We start from the raw sequence: 18,562 nt of genomic DNA, 5'->3' as shown, positions 1-18,562 counted from the left end.
TTTTTCCCCCCCCCCCCTCCCCAATCGGACATTTTTAACGTCAATCCCAGGACGATAAAGCGGCAACTCGTTGAGAAGTCGAAACACAGGCGTCTTTTTCGCACGTCTCAAATGCCCGACGGAATTCGAGAGCCGGCGGAAAATCAACAGTCTTTCGTATTATCAGATCGTCCCGTCATTCTTGGGTTTCCCGCCTCTGCCGAGGTAAATGTAATCGACCGTTCCCCGGAATGACGTTTTAAACCCTCGACTCGACGTGGGAGGACGGCAAGAATGATCGCGAGCTCGAGCAGAGCCAAGCCAACTACATTTATCGCGAGCAGTCCCCCCTTTTCCACTCGCCTTTCCCCCATCTGCCGTCGCCGTTGTAAATGGATGGCCCTAAACTCGCGCTCGCTTCCACCTAACAACCGGCGTTCACTGCCAAGATCAAGATTCGCAGTTTACCACGCGCTGCCAAAGTATATAGGACGCATTTATGCGGCGAAGATGCACAGGATGCTTCGGTCACTTTGCCACGCGAAATGACAAGTAGATGAGGCTAAATTAACTCCTTAACAAAGGCGCCGCGGTCCCAAAATCTCCTGCAACATTCGGAAAAATTCGCTTCGACGAGGCCTTTCTCATCTTTAATTGAAAAACGATGAAAGAATTTAAACATTTGAAAGCTTTTCTTTATTTATGCTACCCGATATTAAGTATTTCCGCAATTTCTCAGCTAGATATTTCATTGTATAGCTATTAACGAAGCCAGTAATGCATACAATGTTTCTAGATGGAAAAGTTAAGTAATTTTACTGAGATATAATATTTTATATGAGAGATATTTTCGCAGAAGGATTATCTTTTACCTGCAGAAAAGAAGAAACAGCGATTTATTTTGGGGATTTTTATTTCCTCTCATTTTTTGATAAATACTGTTTGAACATGTATTTAGGAATTTTTATTTATTTTTTGTTTTGTATTTTCAATTTAAATCTGAATTATCCACCGCACATTAGTTCTAAAATCGCTTTCCACTGGGGCACTTTTGGAGCACAAAGGTTTGAAGCGGACGTTTAAAAACGGATTTATTAAGGTAATTAGATCTAAAAAAATATTGCAACCATAACTACAGCTTTATGATATATATTCGCTTGCACAGGCGGAAGCACGTTAATTCTCTCTTCTCATAATACGTAACTTGATTTTTTTCCCCAATACGTCGACCGGAATATTCCGTTGTTAATGGCAGTCAATTATTCACATTTGCAATTTCGACGATTGCAGGGGAAAAAAGGCAAAAAGAGAAGAGTAGAAAATTCTACTATTCCACGTGATATGTTCACGGCGTAATTTTTCCTAATTACTCACCGCGGAATTTATCGGGCAAATGGTAGTGGAAACAGACCGCCGTACATTCTGGTCAGACGCAAAACGAGAACTTCGGGAGGAGCCTGGAAGAATCCACCGCGCGCTGGGATATCTCCGAACAAATTTCGCGGATGAAAGATCAGGCGCGTCCTCCCGCGTAATTCCACGTGGAATGTATCGGCCGATCGACGCAGACAGACGTTTCCCGACCACCCCGTGTGCCACCCTGCACGAGACAAACGATCGTGCGATTTCTTCGCTTTCCGGCTTACGGCTGTGAGTCGTGAAATTCTGCCAAGATCACTCATCGTATTTAGCGACTCGGGGCTTCACCGCTGCGAGCAAGGGATGCCGCTCGGTCGGGGACCGGAAGGGGTGGATTATCGTCGGAGGGACAGGCGGACGAACGGAGCAAGCCGCAAAGGAACTCGCAAAAATCGCGAAGACGGCGCGCTAATTACCGAAAGTATGGTACGAAGAGTAGCCAGCGGGAACAATGAGCTCGGTGGAGAATGGAAGCCGAGCGACGACGTTAATAACGCGCCTTTTTAGCGTTAAAGCATCTCGCTGGCTTTCCTTGGGATATTAACCAACGATGGAACCTAGAAAATTACTGGTAAACGATGAGCGGCAGGTAGATGATAGTCCGGTAGACAAGTACGAGATAGAATTCCGTCAAACTTTTCTGGACGATAATTATGTCGATCTATTATCGTGGAAATAATTGTCCTGAATTGAATATTTCTTAGTGTTGCCAATTACGACCGGTCGGATACCCGAATCTTTCGGGAACCGAGTATACGACTAATTTCAGACGTTATTATTATGTTATCTTGGGAGAAATCAATCATCTATGACATCTAAAATTAGCCGTGTGCTCGGTTACTGAAAACCCCGAGTACTCGGGTAGTCAAAATTAGCAGCACTAGTATTTGTAGAGAAAGACGCATAATTTGATTATCGAATATTAATTTAATATACTAATACCGACTGTTCGGGTAGATCTATTTATTTTACGATGGATCGTCGAGAGAGATCATGTGTCAGCCTGATTTCTCGATGCTCCCGAAGAAACATGTAACGGTTTCTTCTTATATTTTATAATATCAACATTATAAATTATATAAAAAAATATAAAAATCCTAATTCTTTATAAAGGAATGAACGATACTAAGATCTATTGATGCGCAATTCACGCGGTTAACAATATGTCAAAATCCGAAACGCTGAATTTAATTTAACTTAATTAATCATAAATTTAATTAACAATTTAACTTAATTAATGGTTAAGCTTTCTGACATTATTTCGACGTAATTAGCAATATGTAGGAATTATGTACCTGGTAACGGTTGGGTAGAATTAATCATAAATATCTTTATTGTATAATATTTTTGTATTATAATTTTTAATGATTAATGTCGCCGATCGGGTAACATTCTAACATTATATGTGTAATGAAAAGTTTCTATTTCACCGACGAGGAAATCGATTCGAACTTCGCCGAAAAATATGCTCGCTTTGCGGAAAAACGCGTATTATTAATCGCGTGAACGGGGGAGGGAATGGTCGTTTCTCGATTCCGCAAGCTCGCTGGGAGAGCAATATTCGTCATTCGGATCGGGTACTGCTTATGGAACAGTCCCGATATATCGTCCCCGCCGTCTCCTTAAATCGTCATATTCGACTCAGCTCCCACGTCCCCCATCTCCCGCTCGTCTCTCCGGAGAGATTAACGTATATCGCGATAGACGTCGAGCGAGATGGCCGCGATAAAAAGCAAATTTCACCGGGACGACCGCCGAGAGAAAAAGAGAGAGAGAGGCCAAGAGCTTCTTTCCCCGGTGTCGCTGAAACTGTCAAGAAATCGAGCGGATTGAAGCGACGAACGGAGCGGAAAAGTCGCGACTCTACGTGTCGAAGGGCAGCTCTCTTCCGGGACGGTCTCTTTTCCATTTCTCCGACGTTATTATCCTCGCGAATCCGACATTCCGTTTTACGGCGATATAACCGATTCTCATTCCTTCCCTCCCCTATTCACTACTTCTTTTTTCCCCTCTCTCTCTCTCTCTCTCTCTCCTCCTTCTCCTCCTCCTCCTCCTCCTCTCCCTTCGCTCTCTTCCTTTTCTTCCTTTTTTCCTCTGCGTTTTATTTTTAGTTTTTATCGTTCTCCGTCCGAGTCTCTTTGTCGTTGCGCAGGGAACGATGATGGTCTACCACTCTCTCTCTCGTCCTGTTCGTTCATTCTCTCTCTCTCTCTCTCTCTTTCTTTCTACCCCTTCGTTCTCCGTCATTTTTCTCTGCTCAAGCGGCCGTAACTTTTCTTCCAGTGGTGCGCCAGAAGTACGAGGTGCACGTGCGAGATGCCTACGTCCTGGCGGGCAACACCGGGGTGCTCAGGTGCGAGATACCGGCCTTCGTCAAGGAGTACGTCGCGGTCACGTCCTGGTTCCAGGACTCGGCCTTTAACATTTACCCCACCGCGGAGAGTGGTAAGTGCAATTATGCTGGGCCGTGTGACCCACATGAAAGCTAAATATCACATGAACCCGGCTCACCCGGGCGTGACGGTAGTCGTAACACTTTCAGCGAGAAATCGGAGCTCGCGCCCCGGCATTCTCCGCGCGAACAAGCATCGTCTTTCAAGATTTTTCGAGACCATTGTTTACCTCGCGAAATCTCCCTTGCAGATAATCCCCGTCTTTTGGGATCTTCTTGTTTTACATCTTTATTGAACATTCTTAAGTTACGCTCCTTTCGGAAAAAAAAAAACGTTCCTTGTAACAGACGAGGCACGTAATTTCGTCAGCGAAACTGAATGCGTTCGGCAAAATCATCACCTTCGTCGCTTCCCTCTTCGTATTCGCTATTCATTCTGCACTCGGCGTTAGTATTTGCGGAACGCGGACGCGCTGATGATTCTCCGTTTATCTCCGTAAGGCGGCATGCAAGGCCCGGTTAACGGTGTTATCTATCGCAATGCGCTGAACTTCGATAATAGCCGAAAAGAAACGAAGACTCATCGCGCCTTTCGACTCTTCGTGAGGCACAAATTATTCCGCGCTATAGAATCCATAAAGCGCCGATTCTTTGTTTCTCCCTAAGCATTGATAAGCGCAATAAGTAATTGTAGGAGAAGCTATTACAGCGCACCATTGTTACGCGCTGGAACAAAAGAGCCATCGTTGTATTGTTCATAAGGCACAAATTATTCTGCGCTTTAGAATTCATAAAGCACTGATTCTTCCTAAGCATTAATAAAGCACGCTGCATAACCGTTCTCAACGCTGCAACTGTGCTCACGGACGGCTAAGTATCGCCGTCTGCGCGCGTCGTAAAACGCAATACGCTTCGGCCGATAGCCGATAACGTGTGGCCATAAATATTTTCTCTTAAAAGCTGCTTTACACTCTGTCCAATTATTTTTCACACGTACGGCGAAGTTATCGTGTTTGACCGCTGTTTACGTCTTATTTCGTTGAAGAAAATTATTTATTCGGTAGCTTCTAATAGTTTGTTTATTTGCATTCAAATCAGAAAATTTCTTTCAGATCACTTTTTATACCTAAGGTAATCAGAATTTTTAATTTTAGAAAACAATTTACTTCATACTTTAATAAGATTATTATGTAATTTGAGAAATCCTTACTTAAATGTAAAACACGAAATAATATACCTAAGGTATAAGTACATATTTACTTAAAACTAAATAATTTTACTTTTAATTTTGCGTAGAATAAACGAACATTTGCATCGAGAGATATGGTTTTAAGGACATTTTTCCGTTTAAAAAAATGTTTCGGTGTACGTCCCGAAACTCGCCGGATATATGAGTTGAATAAAAAAGAACCTGGTGACACAGTCGTCGGACTTAAATTCCTCGACTCGTTCAATCCTGTTTTTCTATTTCCGGAGCGAAACGTTATTTTCATCCGTCTCGTTTAGTGCAAAATGTTCTCCCGGAAAAGCGACTAGCTCGATAGAAATCCGCATGATAAACACGAGGTGCTTCTTTCTCTCGTTGCGGCTCGCATGAGTCATGCGTACACCGACAGGCGGAACGCACGTGAGAGCGGCGCGCATTATGGCTGGTCCGGTCAATATCCGAGTTAATTAGAGTTTGAGGGCGCGATTCGAGTGGTGCGTGTGTACACGCATCGCGACGGCAGCGGCCCCACCCCGCGCGTGAGACCCGCATAAATCGCGATATTACGAAATGCCTGTGCAACGTGACGTCACGTGGGAAAGCTGAACGATGGATATTGGACGGAGATGGCAGCGAGGGCTGTAAAACGCAAAGCTGCGCGATTTTTTTTTTTCAGAAACGACTCTTTTATACCGCGAAGCCGCGCCTTATGGCTAATATTTCCCCCGATAGTTTCGCGTTTTCTCCTCGCGCGAGTACGAGCACGACGCGGTTTGGAACTTCGCGGATCGTTCGCCCGTAAACTTTCAATCGGAAAGTGCGCCGATTGAATTGTCCCGTTAAATTGAAATGGCGGACATAATTTATCGCACGGCCGCGCGGATATAAATGAATTTGCGTTGTCCGTAATTTCCAGCGCGATCGGCGGTATTTTATTTTCCAGCCCGATATCTCAAAACCGACGCTTCAAAGTGTAATCCTTCTTTTTTTTTCTTATACTTTCGCGAAGCTGCGCAAAGTATTACGGTGCATTAATCCCGACTTAAAAACAAGCCGTGGGGAAAAAGAAACTGATGACTTGGAGACATTAATTCCGCGAGCTTTTCAAGACCGGAATCGCACTCACTCCATTTCACGCGCGATTAAATTTTACTGTAAAATAATTGTAAAATGGAAAAATTGTATAATGTCCCTTACAAAAAGATTTCACGGTTTAGCTCGCGAAAACTGTTAGTTTGAGTAGTAAAAGAGTGTATTATTGAAACGAAACTGAGTAGAAGAGTAATGTATTAATGTGCTATCACTCAGCTGAAAAAGGAATATTGAGAATGCAATTTCTTGAAAAATGGTCATTTATATTCGTCTGCTTATTATATTATTTCGCTTAACAGACTGAGAGCGCAAGAAACGTGTATAAAAATAATAGGACAGATTAAAAACGGGTCACATGAGGAGTAAAAACGAATGTTTTTATAAGGGGTACAAATCACTTTTCGCAGCATCGCAATATTTACGATCTTGTCTTTTCGGGTCTCGTTACAAATATTTTCGCGGACGATGCAGCGAATAAAGAAAGGTTTATCGTCGGAACGGACGAATTCTCGTCGGGCGAATTCAGCCGCTTTCGCAATTTCGTCCCGGGGCCAACGAGAAGTCAAGCACCTGACGCACCCCGTGGAAACTTTCCCAAATTCGTTTTCCTCGTGTGTCATAATGGCGGGCATTGTATGTGTCGCGCTCGTGCGGCCTCTCGCCGACTCAGCTGACGAAAGAGGACGAAACGTGACGCATTGTCGTCGTGTTTCGATCGCGGCTTTTCAGGAACGCGCCGTGTGCGTGCGCGACATTCAGCGCGAAAATCTCTTCTCTTTCTTGCCGAAAAATGCTCGCCTCTTCCTCCCTCGTTCTCGTTTGGCGAATTCGCCGAATGTTCCCCGTCGTTATAAATTACGCGTCTAGCCCCTCTTCCTTCCCCCTCGCCGTCGAGTAAACGGCGAACTTTGTCGCGCCGGCACGCTCGAGCCGCTCGACGCGCGTGAAAGTTTTCCAGGTGATTCGTTTTCCATTTAGAGGCGCGCACCTCTCGGAGTCCCGCAGTCTACCGCTTTTCCGCCGTTCCCTCCTCAGATTGGATTTTCCTCCACGGACCGGCCGGGATCCCGTTTGATTTAATCCGAGGTTTCGTCGCCTGCCTGGCAGAAGTAAGAAACGGCCCGCTTATGAAGTTTAATCGCTTTCGGAAACAGTCACGTTGCTCTCGCGTTAAATTCACTCGCCGTAGAAGAGTCTTTTCGACGGCGACGCGGTCCGTACCGGCGCGCAGGCGGGTCCACGAATAAACGGACTAAATTACGACGCATAGTCTCAACACGGTAAATTTCTCGGCGGGATTTCTCAACAGCGTTTGCTTCTCATCAGATTGAAGTAGACTGCTGATAACACTGTTCAACGAATTTCGCATATCATAAATCATATCCGTTCCGAATTTTTATTTCCTCCATTTTTATATTTATACGCTGAAAGTGACAATCAAAAATTTATTCAGGTATAGTCCAACAAATATAAGGTATATTTTACTTTTTTTCAGTTAATGTAATATGAAAGATATAAAATTAAAATAGCGAAATATATTTTTCGTCGTAATTTCGTCTTTTTATATTTCATACTGTGAGAGAAATTAAAATTTAAATATTATATTATTGGGTGTCTTAACGGTAACTTTTAACTAAATTACACAATAACGTAAAATAAAACGAGAATCCATTGGTCTGTGAGGAGGATCCTCCAAATAACTGTGGTTGCAAAATAACTAACATATTGTCAGCCACACGTCTTTACAGGCTTCGAGAAACCACACTTTCGTAAACAGTACGCAGTAACATGGCCAGAATTTTTACAATTCTTGCAACATAGGCGTCAATATGATGTAACCTAAAAGTAAAAATAATTTTTCTCCAGAATCATCAAAAGTTAGTAGATTGATCGACGCTTGAAACTAAAGGCGTGTTTCAGCTTCCAAACTCTCGTCGAGCTCCCTCGTTTCGTTTCGGAATTTTCCGAAAACACGTCGAAGATGTCTACGTGAAACGCGTCTCATCTACTACACGCATACACACGTGACGCAAAAATTCGCTCTAATTTCGCGAATCGGAAAGATACGACGCGCGATATGAATTTTCCCGACAAACACGCCCGCTGTGTGGCGTTGTTTGCTCATTACACAGAGTGTCTGAAAAGCATATAAACAAACAGCAGGTCGTTTCTCTCGAAACACTCCGCTCGGGTTATTAGTTTCGCGCACGCCGCGAGCACATTTGCGAGCGACGCATAGTGGCTGTATCGACGCTTCGAGAGAGTCGACGTGAAGTGCCGGGGATGGCTACCCGGATGCAGCCAACTCCAACACGAAACGTTCAACCGCAATGCAAATTAGCTCGAGCTGCTTGTCTATGGAAACGTCGAACTATCCCGACCGCGGCAGTCGTCTCGGCGTCTCTCATTTGTTTCTGAGCTACCTCGCAAGTGCGCATTCGGTGCTAACATACGCTAAAGAATAGACCAGCGCTCGGAGTCCACCTTTGCGCGATAACCTTTGCGCAATAATCCAGGTCATGTGACCGTTACGGTATAACTTATTACAGAAGTTATACACATGCACGTCCTTTCCTCTTTATTCGATGTTCTCTTATTTACAGAGCTGGATAATGCACAGGACTAAAAAGTTGCGGCAGATTCGACGACCTCTTGCCGTATGTTTTTCTTTTTAACGTAAAATAAACCGTGACCATTTTAGAAAATCATCTAGGTTATGCTATTACATATATTACGCGCTATTAGATTGTGTGAAAATAGAGCATCGGAAAAAAAGTAACGTGTATCACAACAGTTGAAGGGATAAAATCACATATAACGCGCGCGATATTAAATGCGATATATTATATCGTGATATCGTATAGCTGCGATGTTTAAAGTCGTGCAAAAATGGAAAAGTCAATTGCAGCGAATTTAAAAATATCCTTGTCGTCCTTATATATCATCACTGATTTAAACAATTTTAATCTCCATTTTCGCGTTAATACATTATTTAACCACTTGCGGTGAAAAGACGTGCTACCCACGTCAACATGCTTTTGTTACCGGAACGCCAGCGACGTGTTACGCACGTCGTTGAGCGATTGTTGCAGAAAGATAAAAGACGTGCGTGGCACGTCCACTGTTCAATAAAATTCTTTACCGAGGCACAGTTTCTGCTTGCTCTTCATCGTGTAAAGTTATCAGTATTAACCCCAGACTATAAAATGGAAAGTGATAGCGAAGCCAGTGATATTATTTCTATAAATAAACGGAGAAGACAAGACAATGTAGAGTCTGACAGTGATTTAGAACAAATTGTTTTTCCAAGTCGGAATCGGCGTAGAATTCTATCGGACGACGAGGAAGATGTTCAGAATGAGAATAGAGAAAGGAATGTTTCATCCCAGGAATGGATTTGGAAAGACGCGGAAAATATAACGCAAGTATGGGAATATACAAGAATATCTAGAATACATATTCTTGTTGGGCAAAATGTTGTTTTGAAAAGTATCACACCCTGCAAGATTATTAATAAATAAATTTAGTATTGATACAGATGTAATTTTATCCTTCTGCCTCTCTATATTCTCTTCGTGAACCCTCCCGCTGAACGCTGCCTGAATGCGCCGCGAAGTGATTCCCGCTCGATTGTTTTGCTACGCGCAACCGAGAATCTCTTTGCACCGCAAGTGGTTAATAATGTATTAATTTTTATTTGTGTTTTCGTCATTGTGCTGCATTCCATTCATATTAAATCGCGTAGCACTATAGTTATCTGCGTTAATACTGTCGCCTCTCTCTCTTTCTCTCTCTGCGTCTAATGGTTGCACGTCTTCCCGGTGGATTTTACGACGTGTAATTTATATAGGAATTATCGGGCGGGGAAGTTTATAATGCAAATTCTTTTATGACGCTGATACTCCCGTCGACGAAAACACCAAACTGTGTCGCTTCACAGTGTCCGATCCATGTCATGACGCCATTATTATCTCTCCACTTTTTCTACCACGGCCGTTACCTTTTTCTTTTCTCGTAGTTTACGCTGTCTGGTAAACGAACATCCATTGCTTTATTTTGCTAGAAATAAAGAGGCCGAAGCTGCATATTTAACGAATGATATCGCTTCTTTTTCAGAGACATTTAATTACCCAATATCAGCATACTATAAAAGATCGCTCGGATTTTTTCATACAACTGTGCACTTCGAACTTTACTACATTTTTCTACGAAATACAATTTTGATCTCTATGTGCAAATATAAATAGCTGTCGCGCTCGAATTTTAACAAAAACGGATCGAAATCAAATAGTTATTTTTCCATTCGTGTTTATTTACACGTAGAGTCTCACTATTTCTTTCTATTTTTTATCCATTTGTCTGTTAACTCCCTCCATTCTTGTATTTAAAAGAAAATTATTAAACACGCACAACCAGGATGAAAATATGCCAAAAGTACTTGTTTTCCCGTTCGCAGGAAACTTCCGCTGCGCATTATGCTGCACTTACTTTCCCTATACAAGCGCTGCCTTAAGCTGCTTTCGTTTCCCTTTTCGTTCTTATTTATACCTCTCTTCGTTCATCATATTTACTTTCGTGTCCGCACCGCGATTATTCTCTGCAGCACCTCTGATGACAACTCAGATACTTTTGTTGACACAAGGATATTTCTCGCAGCTACGAATCTACTCTGCGTCCGTTTAAAATTTACTTTCTATTTAGACGAGGTTTACTTACTTAGACTCTCTCTCTCTCTCTCTCTCTTTCTCTCTGTGTGTGTGTGCGTGTTCGTGTGTGTGTGTGTATATGCAAGCGCATGTGAAATAGAGTCGCGATTCGTTGTTGTAACATTTTTAAAATTAAAATTTTTTACCATATAGAATATTTTCCGCTTTTTCCCGATTCGATATGTTTCGAAAGTGCTCGTTCCTGTCGATCGCGAAATGAAACGTCACGTATGTCGCGTATGTACATTTTTAACGAGATAAATCACATGATTATTCTTCCTCTCTTCGTGCTGTACCCTTTCAATAAGATAATACGCGATATTATTGCACGAAAGTATTCGGCACCGGCGCCATCGATAAGCGTCTAAATTTTTCATATGTAAGCCGATGGGGGTGACGATACCTAAGTCCTCTATACGGAGTATAAGCCGCGAAGGATAGCTGAATGATACGTATAGTGATAACAGCTCGTGCTTTCATTCACGGCTCTCCGCCGGGTCCTGAGATCCCCTTTCACGTGAAGCAAAAGTAACCATCGTGGATTTTTCATCAAGTAAAAGCATAAGTCTCTAAACTTGTGAATTTTCAGCTCCACGCGGAAGCGAAATATCTAGATGGAAGGAAATATAAGCGAAAAGTATAGATATTATATATTAATTCTCGTTTTTACGAATTTTTCGAACGTAATCCGACGGCCGAGAGATAGATCGAGAATAAACGACATTCTGATTCGCGTATCTTTCTTTAATAACACTAGTCCGCGAATTGAAATCTTGGGATTCTTAACTGAATCCAGTGAAGTGACTTAAAATAAAGTTGGTACGCTAAATCCGAAAATCAAATCCATTTATCGCTGTCACGTGAGGAATTTCAGCAAAATCGCAATAACCGTAAATATACGGTTACATGCGGAATAAAAAAAAATCGGCACGTGATAGAAATTTTCTAACCTCGATTTTAGATTTAGCGTGACGTCAGTGATCTAAATACAATAAAACGTCCGACGCAGTGAATTCATCACCCGACTAGCGCAACTGGTGGAGATGCGATTTTCACGTCAAACACGATTCTCGAGCAAACCGATGTATGATTAGCACGCGGTAAGACGCCTCTCGTTCCGCCTTAACTATAATATCGTTTGGAAAGTTTCACCAGCATCCGGAACTTTATCGCCCCGACTGGCCGGTCGGCGCGCTTGAAAAATTAATCCGACGAAACGCAATTTGACGACGTCTCTGTTTTAACCCTCGTAAAATGGAAGTTTGTGTACTTTGTTCCGGGGGAGGGAACTTGGGCGAAGTCGTCCGGGCAATAAGTCGCGGATGCGGGAGGCAAAGTGGCGCACTTACCGGCATTCCGCGAAGTCATGAAAGAAGTAATTGTGCTTGCTCCGCGTAAGTATGACGAACGGTATCTCGGCATCGGGCCGGATAGACGGTGTAACATAATCTCCCTTAATGATCAACTTTACGTTCTTGATAAACGCCCGCTGATCTCGCTCGTTTCTCACGCCTTGAAAGAAGCTGGACCGTGCTTTTCTCTGAAACCGCTTTTTAACGCGCGTATAAATATACACGCTCTGTTGCATATGAAAACATACAAAGCGAGATTATAACTATTAGCATCTCTTGTATCTTGGAAAAATAACATTTTATTTACGGCCAGCGTGAAAATGGAAAATGTTTACATTTATGGAAGATATTTGAAATATCATCAAATAGATTTGCTTTACGATAACATCACCTTAACGTTTTTTTTACATGATAATACGAGGGAAATCGATTACTGATATTAATTGTCGCACATTAGTGCATCGATGCATTTGCAAAATGCAATTAAACTTTTTTCCTCCGTATTCGCCTGCAGCGATCGATTTCACCTGTTAATTTACTTACAAAAATTTATGTTATCGAGAAGTGAATATTTTTTATAAGATATTTCATATCTTGTATTGAAAAAGCAGAATAAAATATCTTGAAAAGTATTCACTTCGATGATCTTATCCTAATACTTTTATACGCAGAATGAACGGAAGAATCGATTTGTGTTGAAGAAATTATATGATTCCATTAAATAGAATGAAGTTGATCTCGAAATGACCTTCAAAGATCACCGGAATAGCGCAGTTTTCGCGGATTCGGGCTCGATCTATCGCGTTTCCCACGAGTAACGAACGACGCATGTGGGAACGCAGCGGGAACTTTCCTTAAAATCCGAATTTGTGTTTCGTGCACGACACACCAGAGAGAATCTACTCGCGGCCCCGGAATAAATCCAGCGCGAGATATATTCCGGTAATAATCGACGGATACATAAATCATCCGTGCTCGCGGAGTCGAAGTCGCCTATTGGCGAGGAAATTGCTGCTTTCGTCTCGCGTTCTACCCGGCGTTACGCAAGCATTTCGGTCCCGCGATTCCGCGTTTCGCGTTATTAAATAAATTATTATCTTTCCGTACGTGAGTAAAAGACCCCCGGCGTGTGGCCAAAATTCCAAGATGAAGCAACAGAAGAATCGTTGAAAATACAAAAGATTTGTGTGGAAAATTTCTGGATAGCCTTTTACTTGAATCATTACAAGCGAAGGCTTAAAGGCTGTGTAGACCGTCAGTTACGTAGCTTGCGAGGCACACATCCCGGCATCGGTAACGCGCAGAGTATGCTTTTATCCCAACAAAATTCAAGAAGATTATTATTCCCGGTTATCGCGGAATGTTCGATCGCCGAAGTAAATTGGTTAAATCGGCTTTATCGTTAAATCTGCAAGAGGGATTCAGAAATTCGAATCTAGATATGCAGATGACCGGGACGCGAAATAGCATAGCCGCTAACCCGCTTCATTCTGGCAACGTAGGCTACGGCAGCGGTAATATTGAATTTGCGATCGGAGCCGTCGGATTAGAATTTCAATGGCGACTTACAATTAGTCGCTTCGATTGTCATAATGTCCGTCGCAATTTCCCTTATCGCATGTAATACCGTATCTACGCGCGACCGTACCTCGCGTAGGTCGGCAGCACGTCTCGCGAGCGGGCGGAGTTTCCACGGAGTAATTGAACTTCCCGCTCGTGCGCGTGAAAATAGCGGAGCCGGATTTACGTCGGCGAAAAATATATTTCTTCATTCGCGCGGTATATTTTAGGCGCTTCCCAAATGATTATGCAAAAAGCTTTTAGTTTTGAATAAAATTTAAATTCGTGTTAAAGTTACTTCTCGACGGCCTTCCGAAGGGATGTGTAAGGTGAATTATTATTCAAATAAAATCTCTCGCCGCACTGGAGTTGCGCGCGAAACGCGGAAGACACCAGCCGGCCATTAACCGGCGCATTCTCCCGTCGGATATTAGGATACGCGACGCAAATGGCCGTGAGTTCTGATATCAAATCGTACTTGTTGATTAAACCTGCATTTAAGCTGATTAACTCCCGACAGGGATACCGATCCTGCATGATATATTGGATGGACGCGTAACGTCGTTACATATACACTACGGGCTGGTATGTACAACGTTACGCGCAATTACACACCGGATGTCCAAGGTTCCTCCCTCATCTATTTCACGGATTTCCCGAGGAATTGATAAAATTAACCCCGAAATTATTATCGGAACTGTTATTTTGGGTTTCTTAAGATGAATCACTAGGAAATAAACTTGTAATATATACACGATACGAAAGTTAATCAAACTAACGGTGTGCAATAAAAAGTCGAATAATTTTTATCGCATCATTTCCCAGATATTTAATTATAAATTTGTATATGTGCGAGCATAGAATCCTCAAAATACATCATATTCTGATTGGACGTAGTAAAGACCAATATAAAAATATTACAGATAAATTTCAGAATTATTGGCCGTTTCGTTTTTAAAATACAGTGTGGTGAAAAGTTTATAATTTATAATAATATATATATATATATATATATATATATATAAGTACATATTTAAACATTTATACTTATTCCTATTATCTGTGCAACTCTATTAGATCAATTGACATATAAATATAGCATTAATAAGAAAAATGAAAAATAATATTTTCGTATTTGTAATATTGCATATATTTACCTCAGCTTCGTTTCAAATTTAACATTTATTATTTGGTTAGTGAAATAAATGTATAGCAACGAAATTTTGCTTGATAAATAGTAAATTTATGAGCTGCCTCCTTGATGCGCCACTGAAAATACGACACTTGGTGTTAAAAGCCTCCTTTAAATTAAACAATGTCGATCTGACACGCCGTTGTCAATTTCGCGCAGTTTCAAATTACAGTTTTTTCACGAACGAAGAGTTTCGGCTCGGAGCGGATATTTATATTCATATTTTTATTTAAGTGAAATCCTATTTATATTCATATTTAGTGGAATATTTTTATTTTCATTCATATTTATTATTCATATTAATACAGAGGCGAAAACCGTGTTTGAATTTCCGATTTTATTTTTCGGTCTCAACGATCAATTAAAAATACTCCTTAATTTTGCTCGAGGACAAAATATTTAACTACACCTTCGTCGTGTCGCGTTTTCATCTACCTGCGCGACGTTACGCCGAAGCTAAATTTTCGTTAATAGACCCCTCGCGAGGAAAAGAAGGCAACGGCTCGATAACGATCGTAACAGAAAACGGTGGGCTACGAGTGCAAACCGCTAAAATCGTTGCGAAAGAGAGAGAGAGAGAGAGAGAGAGAGAGAGCCGGCCTCTCCGGGTGTACGTTTCGCATTCACGTATCGGCAATACGCGGATTAAAAAGCATCGACAATGTCATTCGCGACGTGCACTCGTATATCCTCCGCCACATTTCCATCAGCATGTCAGTTCACCGCCGAGAGGATCTCGCGTTCGCCGACGCTGATTAGGTCGCCGGCAGCATTTTTTTTTTCGTCCGTTTCGATCCTTCGAGCGGTTAGTTATGCGCCAGCACACCGTTCGCATTCGCATCCACTCGGTCATATCATTCCGCGTACGCGCGCAAAAATATTCGCACGGCTCTCTCCTTCTTTCTCTCTTTCTCTCTATATATCTCACTTTCTCCCTCTCTCTCTCTCTCTCTCTCTCTTTCTCTCTTCCTCTCGTGATGCGGGATAAATTGCCGCGGCCCCATCAACCAAATAGACGACGCCGCGCCGCCGGCGTTTCGGCGTCCGCGGTTGCGATTCGCGGACTCTCAACCACGGTCCATTACTCTTATTAGCGCGAAATGGCATTCGCGCATGAATCTCGGCTGGAGCAAAGCCTCCTCTGGCGAGCCAAAGAGATTTCAGTCCGCTATAGCGGGGCTCCACTTTCCCGGGGCTTTGTCTTTGACCATCGATGAGTGTTTGCGGGAAGCGATGTTATAATTTAATTAACACAGCGCTCGCGAATATTTCATTGTGCACGCGTAAATTTTTGTTGTTCTCGAATATACAGGAAGCGCGTTATTGCAGGTACGTGAAATTTTGCTTGAATATCGGACGAGCAGGAAGTAACGGGAGTAAAATACGCGGTCGTAACGGTAAATATTAATTTTTATTTTTATTTATTGCTTAATTGCGTTTTATCGTTCGCTGGGGAAAAGCCGATCAGCTTAAAATTGGCGTGAAACATTAACGATTCGGCCGTCCGATATCCTTCAAAATTAATCCCTCCCTGCGCCCCGCGAATCAGCCAGTAGTTCGTATCAGCGTTCGGTCAGCCGCGGGCAGTTCGATCGGTACTTCACGTCTTTATGATCGATAAAACTTCACGCGCACCTGGATGACATAAAAGAGACATTTTTTTACGTATCGTAAATGGTACACTGTAAATTCCCGGTGAGAGATAGGGATCCGTATCAATTAATAATCATCGAATTGTACGAATTCCCGGTAATCGTCCGCGGGATGAAACCGAAAATGCCCCTCGCGTCGACAATATTCGGAAACATTCCGATTTTTCCTCCCGTTGGCGCGAAAACAGGAGTAATTAATTAATCCCGAATTCCAGCTAACTCTTTTTACCGGAGATACCAGAGATTAAACCGAGCCTTCGCGCTCATTAAATTCCGCCGTGTGATACGGGAGAGAGGGAGGGAGGAAGAGGGATAGAGATTCGCGCGTACGAACCTACAACCCCAACAAGTACAACCCTTCTCCCTGGCCGGCTACACTTTTACCGGATAGCGTTTTAATCGCCGCCGGCCCGATTATCAATAGCCCCCGGCATGCATTCTGACGTCACCCGTTCGAACGCGCCGTCTAAATATGCCAGGTATTCTACGACGGCGCGATCGCCGCGGTAATCGCACCGTGAGCGGCACAATGAACGGACGAAACGCCGAAGAATCCCTCGCGCCCGAGTTATTTTTATTAGGATCGATTCATTGCCCCCCTACCGCAACCTTACGCGTTCACCCGCGCGTCTATCTTCTCCTCATCCTTAACTATCGCCCATCCATTGCCCTTACCCCTTTTCCCTCCCCCACGACGACGGCAATACGGCCTCCAGCATTCATCGCCGTATGCAGTCGGTGCAGGTCGGCGTCGCCGGTATGCACCGCCATTGCATCGCCGGCTTTAAGGTAACCAGACTTACGTGCATTCCTGCTCTCCCTCTCTCTCTCCCTCCCTCCTTCCCCGTTCCCTCCGACCCGCTTCGCCTACCCCCTTCCCTGCGGCGCATTTCAACGGCTGGAATTCCGCGCAATTTCCTCCGGAATAAAGTGCAGGACGAGGGTGCGCGCGCGAACGGCGAAATATTGACACTGCCGGGGATGCACTGACGACGACGAAGCCCGCGTCGGCGAGAAATGCACTCGTTTTTGAGTCGCAGACGCAAATGGACGGAGAGAAGGACGAAAGTGAGGTACGGACGGACCGGATGGAAGGCGAACGAGAAGGAGGGGGTGAGCGTAGACCACGAAGAAAGTACGCGCGGAATATTTTCGCGCGATACATTTTCCACGCCTGCACGCCGCCACACGTCCCAGCATCCACGCTCGGAATGCTCACGGGCACGGAAAACGCAGCGCCGCCGCGATATTTATACCGCGGCGGGCGCGAAAAAAAATACGAGTAATCGTGCCCGGTGACTTCAGCCGCGAGAAAATGATTGGACTCGGCCCTCATTTACTCTTCCTCTCTCTCTCTTTCTCTCTCTCTGTCTCTCTTTCTCTCTCGCGTACGTTCCGCCGGGGCTTTTAAATCGTCCTTCCCCTCGACCCCACGCGTGCTGGTTGCGTCGTTCGCTAAATCGCAGGGCGCTCCTCTAAGTGCGCGCATACCAGTTCGAATTCACTTCAGCGATGCGCAAAAAAGGAAAAAATATGCAAACAAATAAATTTCGTATCGGGATATATAAAATGTATATCTTTTTGTGCAACTCGTGAACACTTCGCGGAAGAACTCGGTATTCTAAATCAGAATTCGGGAAGTTTTTAAACACCGCATCCCCTCAAGACGGATCTTTCAGACGTCGATAAGATTTTCCAGGGACTCACTCGCGCAGCGCTGTGATCCCGTGTGCGATAATCCACGCGTAAAGCAGACGCGCGGAGAAACGCGAGAGGGAGGGGAAAATAACGAGGCGGGAGGAGGGGAGAGTGTAATATAAATTTTATTCGTCGCGAGAAAAAGTATTGCGCGCGCTCACGAGTAAAGTGTACATCGAAAATCGTTATAACCCCGGCCGTTGTTTATCGAGAAGATTGAAATTTTCCGATAATGAAGTGTTCCGTGTTATCCGCTTCGATTGATTCACATAATGCGGAATATGAAGAGCGCGGTGTTAATAGATATGAAGTG

The 18,562-nt window shown here is 43.5% G+C and overlaps 1 protein-coding gene across 1 annotated transcript in view; it reads left to right on the top strand.

The window, feature by feature from the left end:
- Positions 1 to 18,562, top strand: part of LOC106741514 (Down syndrome cell adhesion molecule-like protein Dscam2) — a 177,459-nt gene that overhangs the window by 85,464 nt on the left and 73,433 nt on the right. The window contains exon 4 of the mRNA XM_014613628.1: positions 3,682 to 3,843. Coding sequence (XP_014469114.1) covers positions 3,682 to 3,843 — 162 coding nt within the window. The remainder of the gene's footprint in view (positions 1 to 3,681; positions 3,844 to 18,562) is intronic.

Source organism: Dinoponera quadriceps, unplaced genomic scaffold (assembly GCF_001313825.1).
Source record: "Dinoponera quadriceps isolate SergipeBrazil2010 unplaced genomic scaffold, ASM131382v1 scaffold405, whole genome shotgun sequence".
NCBI classification, from domain to species: domain Eukaryota; kingdom Metazoa; phylum Arthropoda; class Insecta; order Hymenoptera; family Formicidae; genus Dinoponera; species Dinoponera quadriceps.
Note: the sequence above shows the minus strand (reverse complement) of the source record. Positions and strands in the feature narration are given on the sequence as shown.